Here is a 27384-nt window from a genome sequence, read left to right as displayed (position 1 = left end):
CTGGGAGAGCAGGTGGGTCACCTAACGGTGCTTCAAGGACATATGCTTTCTTGGCAGCTATGAGGATGATCCTAAGGTTCCGGACCCAGTCCGTATAGTTGCTGCCATCATCTTTCAGCTTGGTTTTCTCTAGGAACGCGTTGAAGTTCATGTTGACATGAGCGTTGGCCATTTGATCTACAAGACATATTTTGCAAAGATTTTAGACTAAGTTCATGATAATTAAGTTCATCTAATCAAATTATTTTAATGAACTTCCACTCAGATTTGACATCCCTCTAGTCATCTAAGTGTTACACGATCCGAGTCGACTAGGCCGTGTCCGATCATCACGTGAGACGGACTAGTCATCGTCGGTGAACATTCTCATGTTGATCGTATCTTCCATACGACTCGTGTTCGACCTTTCGGTCTCCGTGTTCCGAGGCCATGTCTGTACATGCTAGGCTCGTCAAGTTAACCCTAAGTGTTTTGCATGTGTAAAACTGTCTTACACCCGTTGTATGTGAACGTAAGGATCTATCACACCCGATCATCACGTGGTGCTTCGAAACGACGAACTTTAGCAACGGTGCACAGTTAGGGGAGAACACTTCTTGAAATTGTTGTAAGGGATCATCTTATTTACTACCGTCGTTCTAAGTAAACAAGATGCATAAAACATAATAAACATCACATGCAATTATATAAAGTAGTGACATGATATGGCCAATATCATATAGCTCCTTTGATCTTCATCTTCGGGGCTCCATGATCATCTTGTCACCGGCATGACACCATGATCTCCATTCCATCATCGTGTCTTCATGAAGTTGTCACGCCAACGACTACTTCTACTTCTATGACTAACGCGTTTAGTAATAAAGTAAAGTAGTTTACATGGCGTTCTTCAATGACACGCAGGTCATACAAAAAATAAAGACAACTCCTATGGCTCCTGCCGGTTGTCATACTCATCGACATGCAAGTCGTGATTCCTATTACAAGAACATGATCTCATACATCACAATATATCATTCATCATTCATCACAACTTCTGGCCATATCACATCACATGACAATTGCTGCAAAAACAAGTTAGACGTCCTCTAATTGTTGTTGCATCTTTTACGTGGCTGCAATTGGGTTCTAGCAAGAACGTTTTCTTACCTACGAATAACCACAACGTGATTTTGTCAACTTCTATTTACCCTTCATAAGGACCCTTTTCATCGAATCCGCTCCAACTAAAGTGGGAGAGACAGACACCCGCCAGCCACCTTATGCAACTAGTGCATGTTAGTCGGTGGAACCGGTCTCACGTAAGCGTACGTGTAAGGTTGGTCCGGGCCGCTTCATCCCACAATACCGCTGAAGCAAGATAAGACTAGTAGCGGCAAGCAAGTTGACAAGATCTACGCCCACAACAAAATTGTGTTCTACTCGTGCAATAGAGAACTACGCATAGACCTAGCTCATGATGCCACTGTTGGGGAACGTTGCAGAAAATTAAAATTTTTCCTACGGTTTCACCAAGATCCATCTATGAGTTCATCTAAGCAACGAGTCAAGGGAGTGAGTTTGCATCTACATACCACTTGTAGATCGCGTACGGAAGCGTTAGATGGAGCGGTGATGATGGAGTCGTACTCGCCGTGATTCAGATCACCGGAGATCCTAGCGCCGAACGGACGGCACCTCCGCGTTCAACACACGTACGGTGCGTGTGACGTCTCCTCCTTCTTGATCCAGCAAGGGGGAAGGAGAGGTTGATGATGATGGCTCCAGCAGCAGCACAACGGCGTGGTGGTGGTGGAACAGCAGCACTCCGGCAGGGCTTCGCCAAGCACGTGACGGAGGAGGAAGAGGTGTAGCAGGGGGAGGGGGCGCCAGGACTTCAGGGTGCGGCTGCCCCTCTCCCCCTCCCTTTATATAGGCCCCCAGGGGGGGCGCCGGCCCTGGGAGATTCAATCTCCCAAGGGGGCGGCGGCCAAGGGGGGAGGAGTGCCCCCCAAGGCATGTGGTGCGCCCCCCCCACCCTAGGGTTTCAACCCTAGGCGCAGGGGGTGGGCCTAGGGGGGCGCACCAGCCCACTATGGGCTGGCTCCCCTCCCACTTCAGCCCATGGGGCCCTCCGGGATGGGTGGCCCCACCCGGTGGACCCCCGGGACCCTTCCGGTGGTCCCGGTACAATACCGGGTGACCCCGAAACTTTCCCGATGGCCGAAATACCACTTCCTATATATAATTCTTTACCTCCGGACCATTCCGAAACTCCTCGTGACGTCCGGGATCTCATCCGGGACTCCGAACAACATTCGGTATACTGCATACTCATATTCATACAACCCTAGCGTCACCGAACCTTAAGTGTGTAGACCCTACGGGTTCGGGAGACACGTAGACATGACCGAGACGGCTCTCGGGCAATAACCAACAGCGGGATCTGGATACCCATGTTGGCTCCCACATGCTCCTCGATGATCTCATCGGATGAACCACGATGTCGAGGATTCGAACAACCCCGTATACAATTCCCTTTGTCATTCGGTACGTTACATGCCCGAGACTCGATCGTCGGTATCCCAATACCTCGTTCAGTCTCGTTACCGGCAAGTCACTTTACTCGTACCGTAATGCATGATCCCGTGACCAAACACTTGGTCACTTTGAGCTCATTATGATGATGCATTACCGAGTGGGCCCAGAGATACCTCTCCGTCATACGGAGTGACAAATCCCAGTCTCGATCCGTGTCAACCCAACAGACACTTTCGGAGATACCTGTAGTGCACCTTTATAGTCACCCAGTTACGTTGTGACGTTTGGTACACCCAAAGCACTCTTACGGTATCCGGGAGTTACACGATCTCATGGTCTAAGGAAGAGATACTTGACATTGGAAAAGCTCTAGCAAAACGAACTACACGATCTTGTGCTATGCTTAGGATTGGGTCTCGTCCATCACATCATTCTCCTAATGATGTGATCCCGTTGTCAATGACATCTAATGTCCATAGTCAGGAAACCATGACTATCTGTCGACCAACGAGCTAGTCAACTAGAGGCTCACTAGGGACATGTTATGGTCTATGTATTCACACGTGTATTACGATTTCCGGATAATACAGTTATAGCATGAATAAAAGACAATTATCATGAACAAGGAAATATAATAATAATCCTTTTATTATTGCCTCTAGGGCATATTTCCAACAGTCTCCCACTTGCACTAGAGTCAATAATCTAGTTACATTGTGATGAATCGAACACCCATAGAGTTCTGGTGTTGATCATGTTTTGCTCGCGAGAGAGGTTTAGTCAACGGATCTGCGACATTCAGATCCGTATGTACTTTGCAAATATCTATGTCTCCATCTTGAACATTTTCACGGATGGAGTTGAAACGACGCTTGATGTGCCTGGTCTTCTTGTGAAACCTGGGCTCCTTGGCAAGGGCAATAGCTCCAGTGTTGTCACAGAAGAGTTTGATCGGCCCCGACGCATTGGGTATGACTCCTAGGTCGGTGATGAACTCCTTCACCCAAATTGCTTCATGCGCTGCCTCCGAGGCTGCCATGTACTCCGCTTCACATGTAGATCCCGCCACGACGCTCTGCTTGCAGCTGCACCAGCTTACTGCTCCACCATTCAACATATACACGTATCCGGTTTGTGACTTAGAGTCATCCAGATCTGTGTCGAAGCTAGCGTCGACGTAACCCTTTACGACGAGCTCTTCGTCACCTCCATAAACGAGAAACATGTCCTTTGTCCTTTTCAGGTACTTCAGGATATTCTTGACCGCTGTCCAGTGTTCCTTGCCGGGATTACTTTGGTACCTTCCTACCAAACTTACGGCAAGGTTTACATCAGGTCTGGTACACAGCATGGCATACATAATAGATCCTATGGCTGAGGCATAGGGGATGACGCTCATCTCTTCTTTATCTTTTGCCGTGGTCGGGCATTGAGCCGAGCTCAATCTCACACCTTGCAATACAGGCAAGAACCCCTTTCTTGGACTGATCCATTTTGAACTTCTTCAAAATCTTATCAAGGTATGTGCTTTGTGAAAGACCTATGAGGCGTCTCGATCTATCCCTATAGATCTTGATGCCTAATATGTAAGCAGCTTCTCCAAGGTCCTTCATTGAAAAACACTTATTCAAGTAGGCCTTAATGTTGTCCAAGAATTCTATATCATTTCCCATCAAAAGTATGTCATCTACATATAATATGAGAAATGCTACAGAGCTCCCACTCACTTTCTTGTAAACGCAGGCTTCTCCATAAGTCTGCATAAACCCAAACGCTTTGATCATCTCATCAAAGCGAATGTTCCAACTCCGAGATGCTTGCACCAGCCCATAAATGGATCGCTGGAGCTTGCATACTTTGTTAGCATTCTTAGGATCGACAAAACCCTTCCGGCTGCATCATATACAGTTCTTCCTTAAGATACCGTTAAGGAATGCCGTTTTGACGTCCATCTGCCATATCTCATAATCATAGTATGCGGCAATTGCTAACATGATTCGGACGGACTTAAGCTTCGCTACGGGAGAGAAAGTCTCATCGTAGTCAATCCCTTGAACTTGCCGATAACCCTTAGCGACAAGTCGAGCTTTATAGATGGTGACATTACCATCCGCGTCCGTCTTCTTCTTAAAGATCCATTTGTTTTCTATCGCTCGCCGATCATCGGGCAAGTCAGTCAAAGTCCATACTTTGTTTTCATACATGGATTCTATCTCGGATTTCATGGCTTCTAGCCATTTGTTGGAATCTGGGCCCGCCATCGCTTCTTCATAGTTCGAAGGTTCACCGTTGTCTAACAACATGATTTCCAGGACAGGGTTGCCGTACCACTCTGGTGCGGAACGTGTCCTTGTGGACCTACGAAGTTCAGTAGCAACTTGATCCGAAGTACCTTGATCATCATCATTAATTTCCTCTTCAGTTGGTGTAGGCATCACAGGAACATTTTTCTGAGATGCAATACTATCCCGCTCAAGAGGTAGTACTTCATCGAGTTCTACTTTCCTCCCACTTACTTCTTTCGAGAGAAACTCTTTTTCCAGAAAGGATCCGTTCTTGGCAACAAAGATCTTGCCCTCGGATCTTAAGTAGAAGGTATACCCAATGGTTTCTTTAGGGTATCCTATGAAGACGCATTTTTCCGACTTGGGTTCGAGCTTTTCAGGTTGAAGTTTCTTGACATAAGCATCGCATCCCCAAACTTTTAGAAACGACAGCTTAGGTTTCTTCCCAAACCATAATTCATACGGTGTCGTCTCAACGGATTTAGACGGTGCCCTATTTAAAGTGAATGTAGCTGTCTCTAGAGCGTATCCCCAAAATGATAGCGGTAAATCGGTAAGAGACATCATAGATCGCACCATATCCAATAGAGTGCGATTACGACGTTCGGACACACCGTTACGCTGAGGTGTTCCAGGCGGCGTGAGTTGTGAAACGATTCCACATTTTCTTAAGTGTGTACCAAATTCGTGACTTAAATATTCTCCTCCACGATCCGATCGTAAGAATTTATCTTTCGGTCACGTTGATTCTCTACCTCATTCTGAAATTCCTTGAACTTTTCAAAGGTCTCAGACTTGTGTTTCATCAAGTAGACATACCCATATCTACTCAAGTCATCAGTGAGAGTGAGAACATAACGATATCCTCCGCGAGCCTCAACGCTCATTGGACCGCACACATCGGTATGTATGATTTCCAACAAGTTGGTTGCTCGCTCCATTGTTCCGGAGAACGGAGTCTTGGTCATCTTGCCCATGAGGCATGGTTCGCATGTGTCAAATGATTCATAATCGAGAGACTCCAAAAGTCCATCAGCATGGAGCTTCTTCATGCGCTTGACACCAATGTGACCAAGGCGGCAGTGCCACAAGTATGTGGGACTATCGTTATCAACTTTACATCTTTTGGTATTCACGCTATGAATATGTGTAACATTACGCTCGAGATTCATTAAGAATAAACCATTGACCATAGGGGCATGACCATAAAACATATCTCTCATATAAATAGAACAACCATTATTCTCAGATTTAAATGAGTAGCCATCTCGTATCAAACGAGATCCAGATACAATGTTCATGCTCAAACTTGGCACCAAATAACAATTATTAAGGTTTAAAACTAATCCCGTAGGTAAATGTAGAGGTAGCGTGCCGACGGCGATCACATCGACCTTGGAACCATTCCCAACGCGCATCGTCACCTCGTCCTTCGCCAGTCTCCGCTTATTCCGCAGCTCCTGCTGTGAGTTACAAATATGAGCAACGGCACCGGTATCAAATACCCAGGAGTTACTACGAGTACTGGTAAGGTACACATCAATTACATGTATATCAAATATACCTTTAGTGTTGCCGGCCTTCTTATCCGCTAAGTATTTGGGGCAGTTCCGCTTCCAGTGACCCTTCCCCTTGCAATAAAAGCACTCAGTCTCAGGCTTGGGTCCATTCTTTGACTTCTTCCCGGCAACTGGCTTACCGGGCGCGGCAACATCTTTGCCGTCCTTCTTGAAGTTCTTCTTACCCTTGCCCTTCTTGAACTTAGTGGTCTTATTGACCATCAACACTTGATGTTCTTTCTTGATTTCAACCTCTGCTGACTTCAGCATTGAAAATACTTCAGGAATGGTCTTCACCATCCCCTGCATATTGTAGTTCATCACAAAGCTCTTGTAGCTTGGTGGGAGCGACTGAAGGATTCTGTCAATGACCGCCTCATCCGGGAGGTTAATGTCCAGCTGGGACAGGCGGCTGTGCAACCCAGACATTTTGAGTATATGCTCACTGACAGAACTGTTTTCCTCCATCTTACAACTATAGAACTTGTCGGAGACTTCATATCTCTCGACCCGGGCATGAGCTTGGAAAACTAGTTTCAGCTCCTCGAACATCTCATATGCTCCGTGTTGCTCAAAACGCTTTTGGAGCCCCGGTTCTAAGCTGTAAAGCATGCCGCACTGAACGAGGGAGTAATCATCAGCACGTGTCTGCCAAACGTTCAAATCGTCTTGCAGTGCTGGGAGAGCAGGTGGGTCACCTAGCGTGCTTCAAGGACATATGCTTTCTTGGCAGCTATGAGGATGATCCTAAGGTTCCGGACCCAGTCCGTATAGTTGCTGCCATCATCTTTCAGCTTGGTTTTCTCTAGGAACGCGTTGAAGTTCATGTTGACATGAGCGTTGGCCATTTGATCTACAAGACATATTTTGCAAAGATTTTAGACTAAGTTCATGATAATTAAGTTCATCTAATCAAATTATTTTAATGAACTCCCACTCAGATTTGACATCCCTCTAGTCATCTAAGTGTTACACGATCCGAGTCGACTAGGCCGTGTCCGATCATCACGTGAGACGGACTAGTCATCGTCGGTGAACATTCTCATGTTGATCGTATCTTCCATACGACTCGTGTTCGACCTTTCGGTCTCCGTGTTCCGAGGCCATGTCTGTACATGCTAGGCTCGTCAAGTTAACCCTAAGTGTTTTGCATGTGTAAAACTGTCTTACACCCGTTGTATGTGAACGTAAGGATCTATCACACCCGATCATCACGTGGTGCTTCGAAACGACGAACTTTAGCAACGGTGCACAGTTAGGGGAGAACACTTCTTGAAATTGTTGTAAGGGATCATCTTATTTACTACCGTCGTTCTAAGTAAACAAGATGCATAAACATAATAAACATCACATGCAATTATATAAGTAGTGACATGATATGGCCAATATCATATAGCTCCTTTGATCTCCATCTTCGGGGCTCCATGATCATCTTGTCACCGGCATGACACCATGATCTCCATCATCATGTCTTCATGAAGTTGTCACACCAACGACTACTTCTACTTCTATGACTAACGCGTTTAGCAATAATGTAAAGTAGTTTACATGGCGTTCTTCAATGACACGCAGGTCATACAAAAAATAAAGACAACTCCTATGGCTCCTGCCGGTTGTCATACTCATCGACATGCAAGTCGTGATTCCTATTACAAGAACATGATCTCATACATCACAATATATCATTCATCATTCATCACAACTTCTGGCCATATCACATCACATGACAATTGCTGCAAAAACAAGTTAGACGTCCTCTAATTGTTGTTGCATCTTTTACGTGGCTGCAATCGGGTTCTAGCAAGAACGTTTTCTTACCTACGAATAACCACAACGTGATTTTGTCAACTTCTATTTACCCTTCATAAGGACCCTTTTCATCGAATCCGCTCCAACTAAAGTGGGAGAGACAGACACCCGCCAGCCACCTTATGCAACTAGTGCATGTTAGTCGGTGGAACCGGTCTCACGTAAGCGTACGTGTAAGGTTGGTCCGGGCCGCTTCATCCCACAATACCGCTGAAGCAAGATAAGACTAGTAGCGGCAAGCAAGTTGACAAGATCTACGCCCACAACAAAATTGTGTTCTACTCGTGCAATAGAGAACTACGCATAGACCTAGCTCATGATGCCACTGTTGGGGAACGTTGCAGAAAATTAAAATTTTCCTACGGTTTCACCAAGATCCATCTATGAGTTCATCTAAGCAACGAGTCAAGGGAGTGAGTTTGCATCTACATACCACTTGTAGATCGCGTACGGAAGCGTTAGATGGAGCGGTGATGATGGAGTCGTACTCGCCGTGATTCAGATCACCGGAGATCCTAGCGCCGAACGGACGGCACCTCCGCGTTCAACACACGTACGGTGCGTGTGACGTCTCCTCCTTCTTGATCCAGCAAGGGGGAAGGAGAGGTTGATGATGATGGCTCCAGCAGCAGCACAACGGCGTGGTGGTGGTGGAACAGCAGCACTCCGGCAGGGCTTCGCCAAGCACGTGACGGAGGAGGAAGAGGTGTAGCAGGGGGAGGGGGCGCCAGGACTTCAGGGTGCGGCTGCCCCTCTCCCCCCTCCCTTTATATAGGCCCCCAGGGGGGGCGCCGGCCCTGGGAGATTCAATCTCCCAAGGGGGCGGCGGCCAAGGGGGGAGGAGTGCCCCCCAAGGCATGTGGTGCGCCCCCCCACCCTAGGGTTTCAACCCTAGGCGCAGGGGGTGGGCCTAGGGGGCGCACCAGCCCACTATGGGCTGGCTCCCCTCCCACTTCAGCCCATGGGGCCCTCCGGGATGGGTGGCCCCACCCGGTGGACCCCCGGGACCCTTCCGGTGGTCCCGGTACAATACCGGGTGACCCCGAAACTTTCCCGATGGCCGAAATACCACTTCCTATATATAATTCTTTACCTCCGGACCATTCCGAAACTCCTCGTGACGTCCGGGATCTCATCCGGGACTCCGAACAACATTCGGTATACTGCATACTCATATTCATACAACCCTAGCGTCACCGAACCTTAAGTGTGTAGACCCTACGGGTTCGGGAGACACGTAGACATGACCGAGACGGCTCTCGGGCAATAACCAACAGCGGGATCTGGATACCCATGTTGGCTCCCACATGCTCCTCGATGATCTCATCGGATGAACCGCGATGTCGAGGATTCGAATAACCCCGTATACAATTCCCTTTGTCATTCGGTACGTTACATGCCCGAGACTCGATCATCGGTATCCCAATACCTCGTTCAGTCTCGTTATTGGCAAGTCACTTTACTCGTACCGTAATGCATGATCCCGTGACCAAACACTTGGTCACTTTGAGCTCATTGCGATGATGCATTACCGAGTGGGCCCAGAGATACCTCTCCGTCATACGGAGTGACAAATCCTAGTCTCGATCCGTGTCAACCCAACAGACACTTTCGGAGATACCTGTAGTGCACCTTTATAGTCACCCAGTTACGTTGTGACGTTTGGTACACCCAAAGCACTCTTACGGTATCCGGGAGTTACACGATCTCATGGTCTAAGGAAGAGATACTTGACATTGGAAAAGCTGTAGCAAAACGAACTACACGATCTTGTGCTATGCTTAGGATTGGGTCTCGTCCATCACATCATTCTCCTAATGATGTGATCCCGTTGTCAATGACATCTAATGTCCATAGTCAGGAAACCATGACTATCTGTCGACCAACGAGCTAGTCAACTAGAGGCTCACTAGGGACATGTTATGGTCTATGTATTCACACGTGTATTACGATTTCCGGATAATACAGTTATAGCATGAATAAAAGACAATTATCATGAACAAGGAAATATAATAATAATCCCTTTATTATTGCCTCTAGGGCATATTTCCAACACCTCCCTCGAGTCGCCGCGCGCCACCGCCTCCACGAGCCGCTGGGAGGCCGCCGCTGTCGACGCTCCCCGCCCACTGGCCGCCCCGCGGTGGCCGCGCCCACCGCCAGCGCCGGCCCGTGCCCTGGCGGCCCCACGGTGGCCGCGCCCGCGCCCTTGCCGCCCTGCGGCGCGCCCGCGCCCTCGCCTCCCTGCGGTGGCCGTGCCGGCCCGTGCCCTGGCCGCCCCGCTGTGGCCGCGCCCGCGCCCTGGCCGCCCCGCGGTGGTCGCGCCGGCGCGCGCCCTGGCTGGCCTGCGGTGGCCGCGCCCTGGCCGCCCCGCGGTGGCCGCGCCGGCCCACGCCCTCGCCGCCCCGCGGTGGCCGCACCCTGGCTGCGCCCGTAGCGCCGGCCCACGCCGCCGACCCTTGCTTGCGCGCCCGTGGCGCTCACCACGGGGAGAGAGAGAAAAAGGAGAGCGAGAAAAAGGAGAGAGATCGATGGGAGGTGATGAGTGGGTGACAGGTGGGTCCAGGCCGGACAAGAGCAGTCGGGAAGGACGCGGAAAGCGTCCGCTCGGTGTCTGCTCGATCGCAAAGCCGAATCAAATTTGCGCTCGGGATGGGGCAAACCGGACCAGAAACAAAAGTTTTTTACGGATGGGGTCGCGCGTTGGGCCGCTTCATTTGTCCTTTTAAACCCAAACGGACAGACCCAGACGATTTGGGGTTGTACGGTGAAGTTGGCCTTACCAAAGCAACCGACTTCAAGTCTCGAGATTCAGGCCACGTTGTGCTGGTGTGTTGCTGCTACTTCGCATCAACCACAAACAAATAATACAGTACAATACTATTACTACTCTGGATAAGGCTGCTGCTAGTGCTCCTGTTCATCACTTGAAGGCTACAGTGCACGTTGATTATTGTGCAGTGTACCCCGTTGCTCCTGTAAAGACTACCAGGTGCCATTTATCCTATTTTTCGTCTGCTCCGCATATTAATTCTGTCAAGATTTTTTCTATCGGCTTATACTATTTTGTGAACACAGATTTAATCTACTCATGGCATCCATGAAGTACGATGTTCCGCTGCTGGATCGTGACACAAGGTTTACCCTATGGCAAGTCGAGATGCGAGCATTGTTGGCGCAAGCCAATTATCAGGATGCACTCAGTTTTTCTTCAAGGTGGAGTTTTGAGGATTATGGCCCGTCGGGATAATGGATGCAATTTGCTGCAGTTATTTGAAGAACACAATTTAGTTATCAAGAAAAAAAGGGTATGGAGGAAGTAATTATTAAGCATGTTGGTAGCCAGCATATACACTATACTCTCCATAGTGTTTTGTTGTTATGCATGTGAAGGTTTTGTTTTGATATTCATGTTCGTGATGAGAATCAGTTGAGGTGCAAGAAGGAGATTGTTTTGTTTCTGCTAGATACTACAACATTTAGCGCTGTTAAGTTTCAAGTGCAATTTAGTTGTCTTTGCTCTTTCAAGAGGGGTCTATTGCAGAGTTGAAACTCCGTTGCATGTTAAGATGGTTCCTTCATCCGACAGTTTTTCTACAAGGGCAGTTCATGACCATGTCATGGATTTTTCATTAACCACCACAAGTCGGCAGTTTTTGGGTGCACGTGATGCCATTCGTACCATATGCTCTTGCATGAGTATTGTTTGCCGAGGTTTGTGCTTTCAGTTTTGAAGCACGTTCAAATTCCATGAGATGAGTTCTTCACAATGCGATGTGCATCAAGATGTTGCACTATGAGCTATGCGCTCGTTCAGGCATCACAGGAGATATGATGACTTATGTCATTTGATGATTGAGCAGTTTCAGTTTTTTGAGGTCAGTGGCACAAACTCGGACTTTTATTGCAGACCAAGTTTTGTTAGTCTGCTTTATTGATAGCTGTGCTGTTTTCTGGACGACCTACTGATTGATTTGTTCAATATGACTTCATGAGAAGTTTATTAGTCCTAAATGGATGTTTCCAGGCACAAGGTTTACTTGTGATGACTTTAATTGAGGAGTTGATGCTATCTATGATTATTGTAAGGGATTTCGTCTCAAGGTGGAGTGTTATTTTATTGTGTTCGGAATCCCATACAAGTGTTGTACTACAGATGGAGTCCTACCGGACTACGGCATGCCAACCGTGCTAGACGTAGCATGACTACAACTATGTTTCGTGTCCACCAAGAAAGAGAGTTGTTTGTCCCTTTATATAGTACCAGCTAGTCATCCCATTGTTAGAGTCTGGAACAAAATGAAGCCTCCTCGGGCCATTGGATTTTGGACCGTCCGATTGCGTGTCCAAACGAGATCTGGCCGTTGGATCGCGAGATGGATCGATCCGGGCAGTCGGATCGCGAGATGATCGATTCGGACCGCCGGATCGATAGAAACACTGCTACAACACTCCAGTTCATGCCACCGCCTGTAATTTCCCTGCCCCGCCGAGGGCATTCTCGTCTTTTCACACTATCCCCGTCGCGCCCCTTCCTTTCTCTCGTGCCCCAGCCGCCGCCGCCGCTCGCTCCATCCCCATGCCCCTCGCATCGCCACCCCCACCCCTCCTCCCATCCCCTAACCCTAGCTCCTCCCCTACGTCTCGCTGCCTGGCCTCCTCCCCTCCCGTCGTGCTAGCGCATCCTCTGCCGCCATCGTTGCTCGCCCCGGTCCCCGTCCTGCAGCGGTGGCCGAGGAGGACTAGCCGCGCCACGGCCGCACATCCCGTCCTGCAGCGATGGTCCACGGGATCGGCACCGGCACCGGCCTCCTTGCTCCCGCTCGAGTCATGGAGGGACAACCAGCAGCGGCGGCCCAGGAGATCGACGACTAGCGAGGCGAGTCGCCTTCGATTCTGCAGGAGCCCGATGGCTGTCTCCTCCTCCACAGCCACACACGAGTGGCCAGCCCTAGACTAGGTCGCGGCATGAGAAGCGGACGTTCAAGGCATGTCCAGGTGCGCCCCTCTCCCTCCCTCCTCCTCTGTGTGCGTGCGCGCGCGTGTGTGTGTTCATGTGGGACTGATTTCGTTCGTCCGCGCTGGCTTGGCAGCGCCACTGCCCGCTCGATACATCCCCCACCCCAGCTGCCGACCCCCTCCTCCACGGCGGCGCCTTCGTCCCCGGTGATGCACGACAGCAGCCCACTACAGGTGATATTTGATTTCATGGTGATGTACATGCTTTGCATGCTTAATCCTAGCACTACTTCTGTTTTCTTTTGCACACAAGGGAACTTGCTATTCCTGCGGTCATTGAATAATAAACAAAGAGGCAGGAGGGAGGGAGCAATGGATAAGAGCATTACTAGTAGTACCCCTAAACCCTCAAACCCTCAAAAATAACCGCTTTTTTACGGGTTGCAACAAAAAAAACGCAAAGACCAGAACCCCTAAACCCTCAAACCCTCAAAAAAAAGTAAGGGTCCAACCCTCAAACCCAATTTCAAACCGTAGAAGTGAGGGTTGGAGGGGGGCGCTCGACCCCAGCCCGCAGTCCCTTCCCCCGTCGCGCGGGAGGGAAGTTTCCCGTCCCCAACCTCCCGCTTCCTCCCTCCCAAGCCGCCGGCCGTCGCCCGCCCCAAATCCGGCCGCCCCCCCCCACCTCCCCTTGACGCCGCCGCCGTCCCGCCCCTGCGCCACACTCCCCGCCACCGGATCCGCCGTTCCCCGCCGCCTCCCGCCCGGCGGCCCGGCCCCCGACCGCCCCGCTCCGTGCCCCACCCCCCGGCCTCCCGGCCCGGCGTCCCGCCCCCCGGCCGCGCCCCGCCCCCTGCCCGCCCGCCTCAGCCGTCGGGCCCCGGCCCCCGCCCCCCAGTCGCCTCCCGCCCCCAGCCGCCTCCCGCCTCAGGCCTCCTCGAGCCACCGCGCCAGAGGCCAGGCAGGCCAGAGGCAGCCGCGCCGCCGCCCCGAGCTCCCCGCAGGTATGCTTTCCTTTCTTTCTTTTTGTTTTATTTTTTTCCTTTTTGATTCATTGTTGGCACTCACAATTTATTTTTTGTTGTATTGTGTAGATGGAGGTGAACAACAACGACATGGACTCGTTGTCCGATTCGTCGGGTTGGTCTTCATCCGACGATTCGAACATCGATGAGTTGTTGCAAGATGATGACGTTGAGATGATGAACCTCCTCATCGACGTGCAATCCTTTGAAAACCGCGTGAAGCTGATGGATCAGAGAAGAGGGTCGAAGATGGGGCGAGTCACCATCTACCGGAACCGCGCTCTAGGACACGAACATTTGATGGAAGACTACTTCTCCGAGGTACCTACATACCCTCCTCGCCTCTTCCGCAGAAGGTACCGAATGCGGCGTAGTTTGTTTATGAAGATTGTCACCGATTGTGAGGTCGCCTCATATTACTTTAAACGTCGTAGATCCGCCGCCGGTATCATGGGGTTTAGTGCATATCAAAAGATATCGGCGGCAATGCGGGTACTCGCTTATGGCATACCCGCGGATTATACCGACGAGTATCTTCGAATTGGGCAAGATACAACCACGGAGTCAGTCCGTAGGTTTGCCAAGTTGGTCATCCGGTTGTACGATGAGCAGTATCTTCGGGCACTAAACGAGGAAGATACAAAGAGATTAATGGAAATGAATGAAAAAAGGGGATGGCCGGGGATGCTAGGTAGTCTTGATTGCATGCATTGGAGGTGGAAAAATTGCCCAAAGGCATGGCACGAAATGTATTGCGGTAAAAGCCGTGATGCTACCATTGTGCTTGAGGCCGTAGCATCTCAGGACACATGGATTTGGCATGCATTTTTTGGGTTGCCGGGAACACTCAATGATATCAATATCCTCAATAGATCTCCTTTGTTCAAAAGATTAATTTCTGGGGATGCTCCAGCTTGCAACTACAAAATCATGGACAATGAGTACTCAATGGGATACTATCTCACCGATGGCATCTATCTCGAATGGGCAACTCTTGTGAAGTCCATCAAGGAAAAAAATGGGGTGCCCTTAACAAGAAAAGAGGCTCATTTCACCAAGGCACAAGAGGCAGCCCGCAAGGATATTGAGAGAGCTTTCGGTATTTTGCAAGCAAGGTTTGCCATAGTTCGTGGTCACCTGCGAGCCGCTGCCAACGAGAGCATTACTAGTAGAACCCTCAAACCCTCAAACATGCGCGCCACCCTCCAAGAAGGTAACAAAGATAGATGCTCTCGTTGGCAGCGGCTTTCGTGGAGGGTGGCGCGCAGGACACCTTCGCCCCCGAAACCATAGCTGTACGTGCGGGTGCGCTGACGTCTCTCTGCTGTGTGGTGGCGCAGGACGGTGAAGATAGGGGACAAGAGCTGCTCGCTGCAGCCGCTTGTCGGCGGCCCCAACGGCCTCGTCCTCTGCCAAGGCAAGGATGGATGATTATACTGTTCTCCCTTCCAGTTCATCTCTGCACTCTACTCATTCAAACATGCCTTGCTGTTTCACCTTAGTAACAACAATGGATGGCATTGGTTGATTGGTACAGATGATAAGCCGCGAGATGGCGGTGCCGCCGATGGCCAGCCGCAGGACGAGACCAGGGACAATAGGCCCCTGATCGACAATAACACCGTGCAGACGCTGTCCAGCAAGGACATCGAGGCGATGAAGCGGTGAGGATTCAATTGAACGTTGTCCACATGTCCTGCTCGAGTAGGATATTTACTTTCCTTTCTCTGTTTTTTAATGAGATCTTGATGTCGTGCGGGTTTTTAATAGGGAGGGTGCCAGCAGTGACGCCATCGTGGAGGCTTTGATAGCAAATGGCTCCACATTTGGAAATAAGACAGTGTTCTCACAGGTTGGCATCCGTTACTTATTGTCTGGTTTGTTTCCTTGCTGTTTTGGTGGAACACTGAGGTCTGATTTTGTATGACCGTTTTCGGTTGCAGGAGAAATATAAGCTGAAGGAACAAAACAAATATGCGCCTAAAGTGCTTTTGCGGCGCCCCTCTACCCGAAGGTATCTCATGACACTCTGTTTGTAGAAGGAAAGATATGTCATATATTTTGTAAGCAAATACTATCAAATTTGTGGTTCTGTGTGAGTGTGATTGTCACGCATGCGACCATATGTAGTATCACACATTTCATTTTAATATAAAGATGCATCTTCTGATTAGCTCTTTGCGGTGGATGTCCTGCCCAAAGTAGCGAACCAGTTTCTCTGGAGTATCTTCTTAACTGCAGTTTGAGGATTGTTGTAGTGTATGAATAAAGTAGGACAAGTAAGAAAGAACCGCTGCTTTATTTATAATTTCGCTACAACAACTGATGAAAGCACATCTAGCTCTATGGTGGCAATGTAGTTTTTTTTTGCAGGGGGTGGCAATGTAGTTTGTTGTGGCTAAAATTTACTTAGCCCAACTAACCTTAGGTCAGACCAACTTCGGCGAGTGGTGTATTCCAACATACAAATTCAGTGCATTTGAATCAAGAGATGAAAGTGGTTGGAGGGGGGAAATAAGAAAGACTAAAATGCAATGTTTTTAAGCTTATAGCCTATGGAATTTGAGACCGGCTGTTGTTCTTTTTGAATATTCTTTTATCCTCTGTTTACTTAAAAAGTGGTGTTCAGAACAAGAAATAAGTTCTGGCCGCATAAAAGTTGCAGTTCAGAATCCATTTGTTAGGTTGGTCGGGGTGGGAATGGGAGGGTTTTAATTTCTTAATAGAACATGTCCCGTATTCCAACTTTTGGTTTGAAAGATTACCAAGTGAACTGGATTTAACGTAGTTATTGGAAAGTTGGCATAATTTTGAATTAATTTTGTTGTAAGTTGTATTTACATAGTGCTTGGCACTTGAAAAAATATTTTCCTTTTTTATTTTGTTCATTACTCTTAATATATACTACTAGAAAGTGTGTAAATTATCTAATTTTTTTGTTCCCTTTTATGCTACCCCATCTATGAGACATATTTCAAGAAGTAGCCAGCTCGAATAGGGTAACTATTTCCGTTTCATTACTTGCTAGAGCCAATCTATTATTTTTCCTTCTCACCATCATAGTCAATTTCTTGATCTTGCATAGCTGTAGCACTTGGTTACTTAATGATGTCTTTTCTTGTTCCTCAGGTTTATGTGAGTTGATGCGCTCTCCCTCTTGTTGTCTATGGCAATTGTTGGTGCATATTCAGATGTGCTTGCCGTTGATATGGTTGGGGGTTTAGTTGTTGGAGCTGTATCTGAACACTTAGGAGGTAAATTATGCTTTCTTCTATGGTAATGGATATTATTTGGTGTTAAATTAAACTTTCGAATTGAATGATACTATTTTAACCTTGCTGTTTGTTGACAAATCACCCTGATTTAGTGGGAAATTGTTATGTGTTGTGGCATGCAATAACTAATTCTCTCACGAGTCACATTACTTGTTTCCACAAACTGCAATATACATCTCCGAATATGAAAGCTTTAGGCTGACCTGCCATTGCCAGCTCGAGGTGTTTGTTAGTATATGTGAATGTGCGAAGTAAACCCGATTCTTGTGTGTTGTGCATCGCCATTTACATGTCTTATTAATGAAAATCATTGATGATTATCTCTGTTATATAGGTATTTCCACACAAATTTTATATCCAAATCTTGTCATTCATGTTGTTGCAGGGATTTGCGCGGTGGAGACAGCTATCCATTTGTGCGGTCATTGGATTAGTAAACAGAGAGGGGGGAGGGAGGGAGCAATGGACAAGAAGGCAACAAAGATGAAGATGCTCTCGTCGGCAGCGGCTTTCGTGGAGGGTGGCGTGCAGGACACCTTCGACGACGCCTGCATCATCTGCCTTGAGGCCTTCTGCGACAGCGAGCCCTCCGATAGCGACCTCTCTCTTGCGGATGTAATGGTGATTGGCGATGGAAATCTTTTGATTTGGTGGTAGACGTGTCGGAAGTTGAAGCTGTTCTGGTTCTTGTTTTGAATTGTCACAGGTTACAAGCTGCAAGCATGATTTCTATCTCTAGTGCATCCTTGAGTGGTGAGGACCATGCTTTCTTTTCTTTGCAATTTCCCCTCAAGTTCTTTGACCACTTGATTAGAAATTTAGAATGATATTGCCTGAAACTATCATACGAGTACGCATTTTGCTGTTGTTAGTTTGTTCATTGGCCTTGGCTTTATTTAAAAGTGTATGTTTCATGGGCCTTGGCTTTATTTAAGAGATACCTCGCCGGCTCTTTTTTTAAAAGCTAAAGGGACTATCTGATTTGTTCTCTCTGGTCTGCTACCACCCCTTATTCTTGGGCTTTGGTCTGCTACATTTGGCCTGATATTCTTCTTTGGTGTCCACATGAGAAAAAAAGGATGCCTGTGATCAAATAGCAATCACTTATTTTTCTAGGTTGTATAGATTTCTTGAATTGCCTGCAGTATACTTCTTTGTCAACTAATATATGTCTCCCTGACAATTTCAACAAATACCAAGGATATGGTTAGGCTCACATATGCTTGTGTTTACGACGACACCTGCACCAGTCGTCATAGTAGTTGTTGTTGCCCCCCCCTCCAAACTCCCTTCTCTGGGTGAGAGATCCCTCTCCTTTCCTTTCTATTTGTTGGGTTTCGCTTTGTGCCATCATTTGATTGGTTGAATGACACAGGAAGAAAGTGAGAACAGAGTGCTTCTCTCCTAAGTTATACTTGTATGTCTAAATTTTTCTCAAATGACATGACACTCAGTGTCCTGCATGATATTTTCACACAAACATGTTAATTGTTTTGCATATATTGGTGAAGTTTAATTCAGCTTTAGAAATGAGGGCATGCAATACATGTTGTGTGCATTTGATTTCAGAATGTTGTTAACCCGCCTGCATGACAATCGTGTGGTAGCTACATGTATGTTAGATTGCTGGACATCTGAAGGAGCTTGAATAGGTATTTCACCATCTTATGCAACACCGTTGCGTATCTACACCTATATCGTGTTTATTAACTAAACGTTCTTCCATGTGAAACTCACTAGATCTTTGGTATGTGTTTTCCTCCAATCCTTGCTTAACTGTGTGATGTTGAATCATTTAAAATGGATGTTGAATCCTACATGCTATGCTATGTCGTGCTGATTTATAATTTGATTTCCTATTATTGTTGGCAAGCTCTTGCTCGCAGTTCACATTATATGATTGGTATTTTGTGTATGACATGGTGCGGATTTCCTAGCTTCTTCAAGAATGTCCGCTTGGTTTCTCCTAATTTTCTAAATTCTTTCTTCGGTGACTTATGTAATTCATGAATGTGTGTCACTCGTCATGTTAGTTTATGCCTTTTGCTTGGGTTTTGGATCTATTAATTGGACTAATTAGTAGATTTAACTTACTTAATATTTAGATAGCATCTTAGGACTGTTGTATGTCTGTGAAACTGTGAGTAGAAACACTTGAAATTTGATGTTTTGCTGGCTACCTATTATTGCAGTTATAGAAGGTCATGAATGACCTGTGAAACACTTGGGCACACCAAAGGTTGGTGATTCGAATCAAAGATTAGTGTATGCTATGTTACATTGTTTTCCCTCATCTAATTATTGTTGCTGCCGGGTTAACATGAATGCTAAGTTATAGGCGTCTTGACTAATTAATAAATGAAACCGAAGAGGATGGGCAGAAAGCAAACTAATTTTATGTACGCCCAACATTGTTTCTTTGGATGCTTATATGAATGGTTTTAAACTTTTAATGGATGAGCTGATGGCATAACTTGGTTCTCCTCTTACAGATAAGCGCATTCATGTTCTGAAGCAATGTCTTCTTGAACGTGTATAGGAAATAAGCTCGATGCATTTATTTTAGTACTTAGATACTCTTTTGCTTACATGTCTACCGGGAAGATACAATGTCCTACAAGTTCGAATACAGAGCTACCACTATAAATTCTACTTGGTTGCATCTGACCTAATGTTATTCATTTCCTTCTGCTCCAGACAAGACAAGCAGCAGCGGCGACGCCAGACCAGTCACCCCCGCACCTCCAGTTTTCCTTCAGGGTAACTAACCACTGGCAAATGCTTCTGTCATTTCTTTCGCTTGTGATTCCTCTCGTTGGGACCATGGTTGTTGCCTTTCCCTCTGCCTGTAAAATCGTACTGCAGAGGCATCTAGCACCCACCATGAACATCGGTGTGAGGTCTTCGATCGAGGCTCCCCTGGACCAGCATCGTCTGCTAGCGCACGCGTGCCTGCTTATGTGTAGATTGACTGATCTAGCCTCCACCTAAATTTCCTGCAATTACGATTCAGCAAGAGATCATAGGTAGTCTAATTTGTTTTCCCAAAACCTGAGTTCAACGATGGAGTTAGATACAGATTATCCATATGCATATTTTGTCCATATTACTGTCCTGAACAGATAGCCTGATTGTTCCACTTAATTTAGGTCACTAATTACATGCAAATAGTCCTACACTATACGTCTAATTTTTCTGCAATTGCTTCATTAGATAGCCTGAGTGTTCAAAAAATTGTTCTATACATTGTCTTTGTCTTCCCTGATTTTAATTAACCCTGTTGAGCTTCTTTATGACGTAGGCTGAGCCTTGTGTTGGGAGGATCCCAGGCCGAATGATGCTTGATCTCCTTTTGGAGGAGCTTATGTTTACCGCAGCCCGTTATAGTCGAAGGGGCTGTTTAAGTAACACCATGAGTTCATTTACTGGTGTTCGATCCTCCGATGAGGCAGCGGCGGAAGACTTGCCTTTTTGAAGCCATCAGGACCATCGAAAATGCCACAAGCACAGTGGTCAAAGATCTGAGTTATGGACGCTTAAACAAGATGGAACAAGACTTTGGTTATCTAAGGCTCAGGCTCAATGAAGCATTTGACACAATAGACATGGTTGCCAAAGGATATTTGTATGCTATAAGATACATGCCAGCTTTCTTACACCAGCTTCATAATGTGATAGCACATGCTTTTCCTCCTACTCGTGTTGTGGACAAGTCAACAAATGAGGCTCTCAAGAATATTGAGGTGGTAGCTCATAATCTCAGGACAGAAGCAATAGTCTTGAGAACAAGCTATATGTGAGAAGGCAGAGTCAAGCGCGTGAACATGAGGTATTTGCACCTGTGGCTTTCTTTGGTCGTGACGTTTAAGATAAGCGCGTGAACATGCGTAGCTTGATTTCGGACTAAATCCTTTGTAGTTGCGTGGACCAACTTCTATATACTAAATATGTATAGCTTGCTTTTGAACTGAACCTGTTGTTTCCTGAACCAATTGCTATGTATTGAATGTGTATATATCGATGCAATGCTTCAAATATAAACTTGATATATTAGATTGATAAATATAACTAAATTATTGTTATTTTTATATTTACAATGCCTCAATAATTACTGTATTACCAAACTGGATATGACCGTATCCGGCAGCGGGTGCTGTCGGGTGCGGCAAGCCGCACTTCCTACCTAGTAGAATAGATGAGAGAGATCTCCACCAGATTAGCACGTAGAGGGGGGTTGTCCTCTCGTGTAATGTAATACTCCTTCCAATTATAGTGATACGCCGTCGTGCGTTCCGTGATTTTCTCCCGCAAGGGTTTTCACGTAAAAATCCGTGTCTTTCTGTCTCGTTTATTTGTTGTTATTATCTAACACGGACGGAGTATAGTATTAACGACGACCCATACGTAGCCGGTGGTTGATGATGGTGGACAGTGTTGTTGGCTACACGTCAGTTTCATTGGGCTGATTATTGCACAGTCGACCCATACGTAGACGGTGGTTGATGATGGTCAACAGTGTTGTTGGCTACACGTCAGTTTCATTGGGCTGATTATTGCACAGTGGTCTGAATTTTTGTTCCCGACAGTCAATATTCTGGGGGGGGGCTATCCGATCTGCATGCAACGGTCCGAAGCGCTTCTTCCTCTGTCGACGACACTGTTGGAGCCGCGTCCTCCCCGCCTTTGAGTTCTTGAGGCCAACTCCACCGTGCGACCCTATCCTGTCCGCTCCGATCCGTTTGGGGTAAAAGGGACAAAGGAGGCGGCCCAACGCGCGAGCGCAAACGAACTTTTGTCCGTTTTGTGTCTGCTTTCGACCCATCCGCGGTCCAAGTTTGCGCCGCTTTTGGGGTGAAACGGACACCACGCGGACGCGTGGGTCGTCTGCGTGTGTCCTTCCCTGGCCCGCCCGTCGGTGGCACAGGACGGGCCTTTTTCTATCCGCCCCCCTCCTCCCTCCGGCCGCATCCACTCCACTCTTCCACACTCTTTCCCTCTCTCCCCCTCGCCGCCGTCGGCTGCCCGCTGCCATTGCAGCGTGCACCTCGGACGCGCGCTTGCCCAGCCCCTTCCTCTCGTCGCCGCCGAGCTACCCAAGCACAGCCACCTTGTTTGCGCACCCGCCGGCCGGATTTGGGGCGGATCCGGTCGGTCTTGAGCTCGCCCGCCTGTGGGAGGCCGGGCCGCGCCATGGACTGGCCGGGTACCTTGCCGGAAGGCCCTGGCAGGGCCGCAAGGCCACATGCAGGCAGTGGCTCGTCCTCTAGCCGCTCGGATCTGCACCGTCGGTGGTCCGCCGGCAGATACGCGAATGGCGGCCGGTCGGGCTCGGAGCATGCCCAAAAGCTCGTCGGCGCACCGTTGTCCCTCATCAAGTGCGACCACTGCCCAAGGGTGGTCGTGCGCCGCGTGTCTACAACGCCGGAGCATCCCTCTAAGGGATAAAATACCCAAAAAATATCAATCTCAGCTCTCTAAACAAAATTCTTCACAAAACTAGTCAAGGCTGGGGGGAGGGGCATGGCACCTGCAGCTTTGTACATAGCTCCGCCGGAGGCAGGCAGTTGCGAGCACATGCATATGCATGTACTATGACGAGTGACGTGAATAAACATGTCACTCAGCCTACTGTCCTAGGTTAAGGTTAGGTACTAGTACAGTTTTTCCAAATTTCTTTCCATGACAGACCAACCGTCGTAGCTCACCATCACCGTCCTGGGCCGGACATGCATGCGACGTGCATGCATGCATGCCATCCTCACCGCACATGTCTCACGTCACCTATGCTGTCGACAGAGACCAGCCGGCGCCTACTACAAAACGGCTCGAGAGCTAGCTCAACTGCAAAAAAAAACATTTGACGCCGAACGTATCAGATTCCACACCACCACACTCCTGTCGCCTATGCTGCCATACGCGACGGCGGCGGAGGCGGAGGCGGCGCTGGGCCGCGCCATGACGCGCGCCGAGGCGGCCTGGCTCTGCTACTCCGCGTCCATGCCCGACCACCTGCTCTACTGCCACAACGTCGCCATCCTCCTCCTCCTCTACACCCTCGCGCCGCTCCCCCTCGCGCTGCTCGAGCTCCGCGCTCGCGCTGCTCCGGACGGCGTCGCCGCCGCCGTGATGAGGCCGTCCACGTACAAGCTGCAGCCGCGGGCGCACCTCTCGCCCGCTGCGTTCCTGCGCTGCTACCTGGACACCGGCCGCGTCCTGCTCCTCACCGTCGGGACGCTCAGCCTCGTCTCCTACCCGGCCGTCAAGATGGTCGGCATCCGGACGGGGCTGCCGCTGCCGTCGGCCGGGGAGGTGGCGGCGCAGATGCTGGTCTACCTGCTGGTGGAGGACTACCTCGGCTACTGGATCCACAGGCTGCTGCACACCAGGTGGGGCTACGACAACATCCACCGCGTCCACCACGAGTTCACGGCGCCCTTCGGCTACGCCGCGCCCTACGCGCACTGGGCCGAGGTCCTCATCCTCGGCGTCCCCGCCTTCACCGGCCCCGCCATTGTGCCCTGCCACATGACCACCCTCTGGCTCTGGTTCGTCCTACGCCACCTAGAGGCCATCGACATCCACAGCGGGTAACTCTCGTTAAATACTACTCCCTCCGTTCCTAAATGTAAGTCTTTGTAGAGATTTCACTAGGTGGACTACACGGAGCAAAATGAATGAATCCACACTTAAAATGCATCCATATAGATCCGTATGTAGTTCATAGTGGAATCTCTATAAAGACTTATATTTAGGAACGGAGGGAGTAGTATAAGCAACGCTAGCATGCATCATGCTACTTCTTCTTACAATCAAACCAAACTGCTGATCGATGAAAGTGCTTGACGAGAATGCAGGTTCAACTTTCCATTCAACCCGACAAAGCTTATCCCATTCTATGGAGGGGCCCAACACCATGACTACCATCACCGTGTAGGTGGTCAGAGCCAGAGCAACTTCTCCTCCGTTTTCACCTTCTGCGACTATTTGTATGGGACAGATAAAGTAAGAAGATTGCTGTTATTGATTTATTTGCTATATATGCAAATCTGTCTGTCTAATTGACTAGTTAAGGTTGAGTGGGTTCACAAAGAAGAAAAAGGACAATTAATGATCATCACCTCGTGTGCCATCTTATTGTTACAGGGCTACCGATACCATAAGGCAAGCCTAGAAAAGGTACGTACATCACGATGCAATTTTCTTCATCCTCTCTCTATCCTAGCTAGAACAAGCATAAGCATTTCTATCTTCTACAATTAATTAACAGAGAATAAATAACTATATTCATTGATTACAACTGTGAGGTTAATTATTATATGGTGAGGTGGCCTAGAATTTGTAGGTCTAAGCAAAAAAAAGGGGGGGGGGGGGGGGGGGGGCTGGAGGTTTGTTGGTTAAGTGGTGGTGGAAATTAGAGCTATTTCGATTGAAATTGTATTCACTGTTTGTTTGTTCCTTTTTGATATGGTCAGGCTTGCTGAAAGGGGATAACAAGACTAAACTGCAGAAAGGTGTGTAGGAGCTGATGAAGGTCGCGGCAACTCTGGCGGGGCGGATGATTGAAGCTTTGTGTGTTTGATGATCCTGGTGTTGAACTACCTTGTTGATGCCTAGGCCACTGCCTGCCTTGATTCGCTGTTTTTGTGTGTGCAAATTCTCGAGTCTAGTTTCATATTCTAGTTATTTGTTGTGTACCATGTTGAACTCTTTGGTTGTTGTTAGTATGGTGGTAGCAAGTTTTTGTCTCATAGCGAGTGTTTCAATGGCAATCATTCACAGTGGATTTCCTGCTAATGCCCCGACTCATTGCTCTCTTTCTTTGCCTCCTTTATTGTTGTAATCCAGAATGTGTATCTTCATTAAGAAATTAATGGGAAGGTGGAATGACCAGTTGGAAAAACTGGCAAGATTCACTGTTCCATATTGTTCCATCTGATCATGAAAAATACTTTCACCATCACTACTAGAATCTGCAAATAGCCCTAGGGCCAGATACCCTAAGCAAAAGGGCGAAAACACTAGGGAAAGTGGTTTCCCTAGTGTATACCCTAGGGAAATTGCCCTAGGGATCAATTGGTGGGGGAATCTTGGTTTCCCTTGGGTGTTCAAAGAATACCCTAGGCATTGTTTAATTTCCCTTAGGTTTTGTACCCTAGGGAAACAACTGACATGTGGCATGACTGCTGACTTGTAAAGTAGATATCCTTTGGGTTAGTTCCACTCCCTAGGGAAAAACTCAAGAACCATTAGTCCATCCAGCTCTTGGGTTTATCAACCTTATGAAATCAGTATTTATAAGTATTGCAATGAATTTTAATATTTGATTTGCAAAAATGTAACTACTAATGATAAATGTACATAATACCTCCAAAAAGCTGAAGACACAAAAGCACGTAAATTATATATTTCAACCATCATTACACATGACAACATCCACTAGCATACACAATATTACCACACTTTACAAAAGATGGCATCTAGCTCCACTCATTACCTACACCCCACAACATGTACATAAGATTTTCCAATTAGTAACCTGGATTGTCCAATTAGTAACCTCGAATATTGACCGTGCATGATATATAAGTCACTAGTACAACAAATCATAACAATAGCCAAGTGCACGGCCAAAAAGCTATCTGTCATGGTTGCGCCTGGTAACTACCAATTAATCAACACAAAAAGTCCTCCTATAAACTGAAATAAAATGCATTAGTAAGGTTCAGAAAAATAAATAAATAAAATTGCACATTTCTGAGTTGGCATAAGTATATAGCAGTAGAAAAATGTGCATCGGGTCATAAAACAACTAGAGAAAAATATAATTATCCAAGATACAATTTTAAGTTCAACACAGGGAAACAACCAGAAACATGGTCAGTTCACCAAACCGGTCTGCATTAGGCATAATCTGAATGACATGGTCAAGAAAAGTTGGTGTGTTGCGCACCCGCTCTTCAGAATATTTCCGATGTTCGTTTCACCCACTGTACATCCAACTATCCTATTCTTCTAGAGACATGGTAGAATAGTTGGCAGCACAGTGCAGACGTCAAAGGACCAACAAACTTCATTTTGTTATATTAAACAAGGTTAAAGCAATGGTTTTTCACCCAAAAAAAAGATGTTAAGAAAATTACCAATCCGGAGTACTGTGCACATGCTAGCAAATTAGCCTATTTTTATATGTACTAATAGGTTCACTTCTCCTTATAATTAACTAATGCAAAGGTCAAATCTTCATCTTTGTTTAATCACGAGATAGAGAGACAATTTATAATTGATCCAAAACTGCATGGATCAGACGCATATAGAAACAGGAGGGAAGAAGGCCATGCGAGCTCACCTAATCGAGCATTGGTTCTGAAGTTGAAGCCCCTATGCGGATGCGGAGGTTGCAGGACGTCTTGGTCGAGGGCGGCAGGGTCGGTCGAGGACCGCAGCGGCGGAGGCCCCCGCCTGCGTCTGAAGATGTTGAGGGCGGCAGATCTGTAAGGTACAAGACAGCGGCGGCTGCCGCGGGAGCAAGGCCTGCAGCAGTGGCAGCGGAACCCTGCTTCTGCATCGGCCGCGGCGTCCACCAGCGACGGCGACGGCTCCTTCTGCAGCGGCCGCGGCGTCCGCCAGCAACGGCGACGGCTTCTTCTGCAGCAGCTGTCGTGGGAGCAAGGTCTGCCGCAGTGCCGGTGGCACCCTGTGCCTGCAGCGGCGGCGGCGTCTGCCAGGAACGGCGACAGCTGCTTCTGAAGCAGCTGCCGCGGGAACAAGGTTTGCAGCAGTGGCGGCGGCACCCTGCGTCTGCAGCGGCGGCGGCGTCCGCCAGCAACGGTGATGGCTTGAGGATGGCACGGGCGGCCTGGCAATGGATGAGTGGCGCCGCTGCCGGTTTGGTGGTATTTTAGCGGCGCTCCCGGCACGGGTTTGCGATTTGGGGAAAAGTTCGCGCCTGCAG

The 27384-nt window shown here is 48.0% G+C and overlaps 1 protein-coding gene, 1 long non-coding RNA gene and 1 pseudogene across 2 annotated transcripts; all 3 read left to right on the top strand.

The window, feature by feature from the left end:
• Positions 1-13163: 13163 nt before the first annotated feature.
• On the top strand, positions 13164-18679 carry LOC123093655 (uncharacterized; annotated as a pseudogene).
• A 15-nt stretch (positions 18680-18694) lies between these two features.
• On the top strand, positions 18695-21453 carry LOC123093656 (uncharacterized). Its single transcript, XR_006445469.1, has 2 exons — positions 18695-19671; positions 20130-21453. It is a non-coding gene; the product is annotated as an uncharacterized lncRNA (long non-coding RNA).
• Positions 21454-23286: 1833 nt separating this feature from the next.
• LOC123089447 (very-long-chain aldehyde decarbonylase GL1-10) lies at positions 23287-25350 on the top strand. The gene is made up of 4 exons (XM_044511126.1): positions 23287-24019; positions 24287-24434; positions 24576-24608; positions 24905-25350. Exons 1-4 carry the CDS (start codon positions 23337-23339, stop codon positions 24911-24913), a joined length of 873 nt encoding a protein of 290 aa, XP_044367061.1. The 5' UTR covers positions 23287-23336; the 3' UTR covers positions 24914-25350.
• The last annotated feature ends 2034 nt before the right edge of the window (positions 25351-27384 follow it).

Source organism: Triticum aestivum, chromosome 4B (assembly GCF_018294505.1).
Source record: "Triticum aestivum cultivar Chinese Spring chromosome 4B, IWGSC CS RefSeq v2.1, whole genome shotgun sequence".
Lineage (NCBI taxonomy): Eukaryota > Viridiplantae > Streptophyta > Magnoliopsida > Poales > Poaceae > Triticum > Triticum aestivum.
Note: the sequence above shows the minus strand (reverse complement) of the source record. Positions and strands in the feature narration are given on the sequence as shown.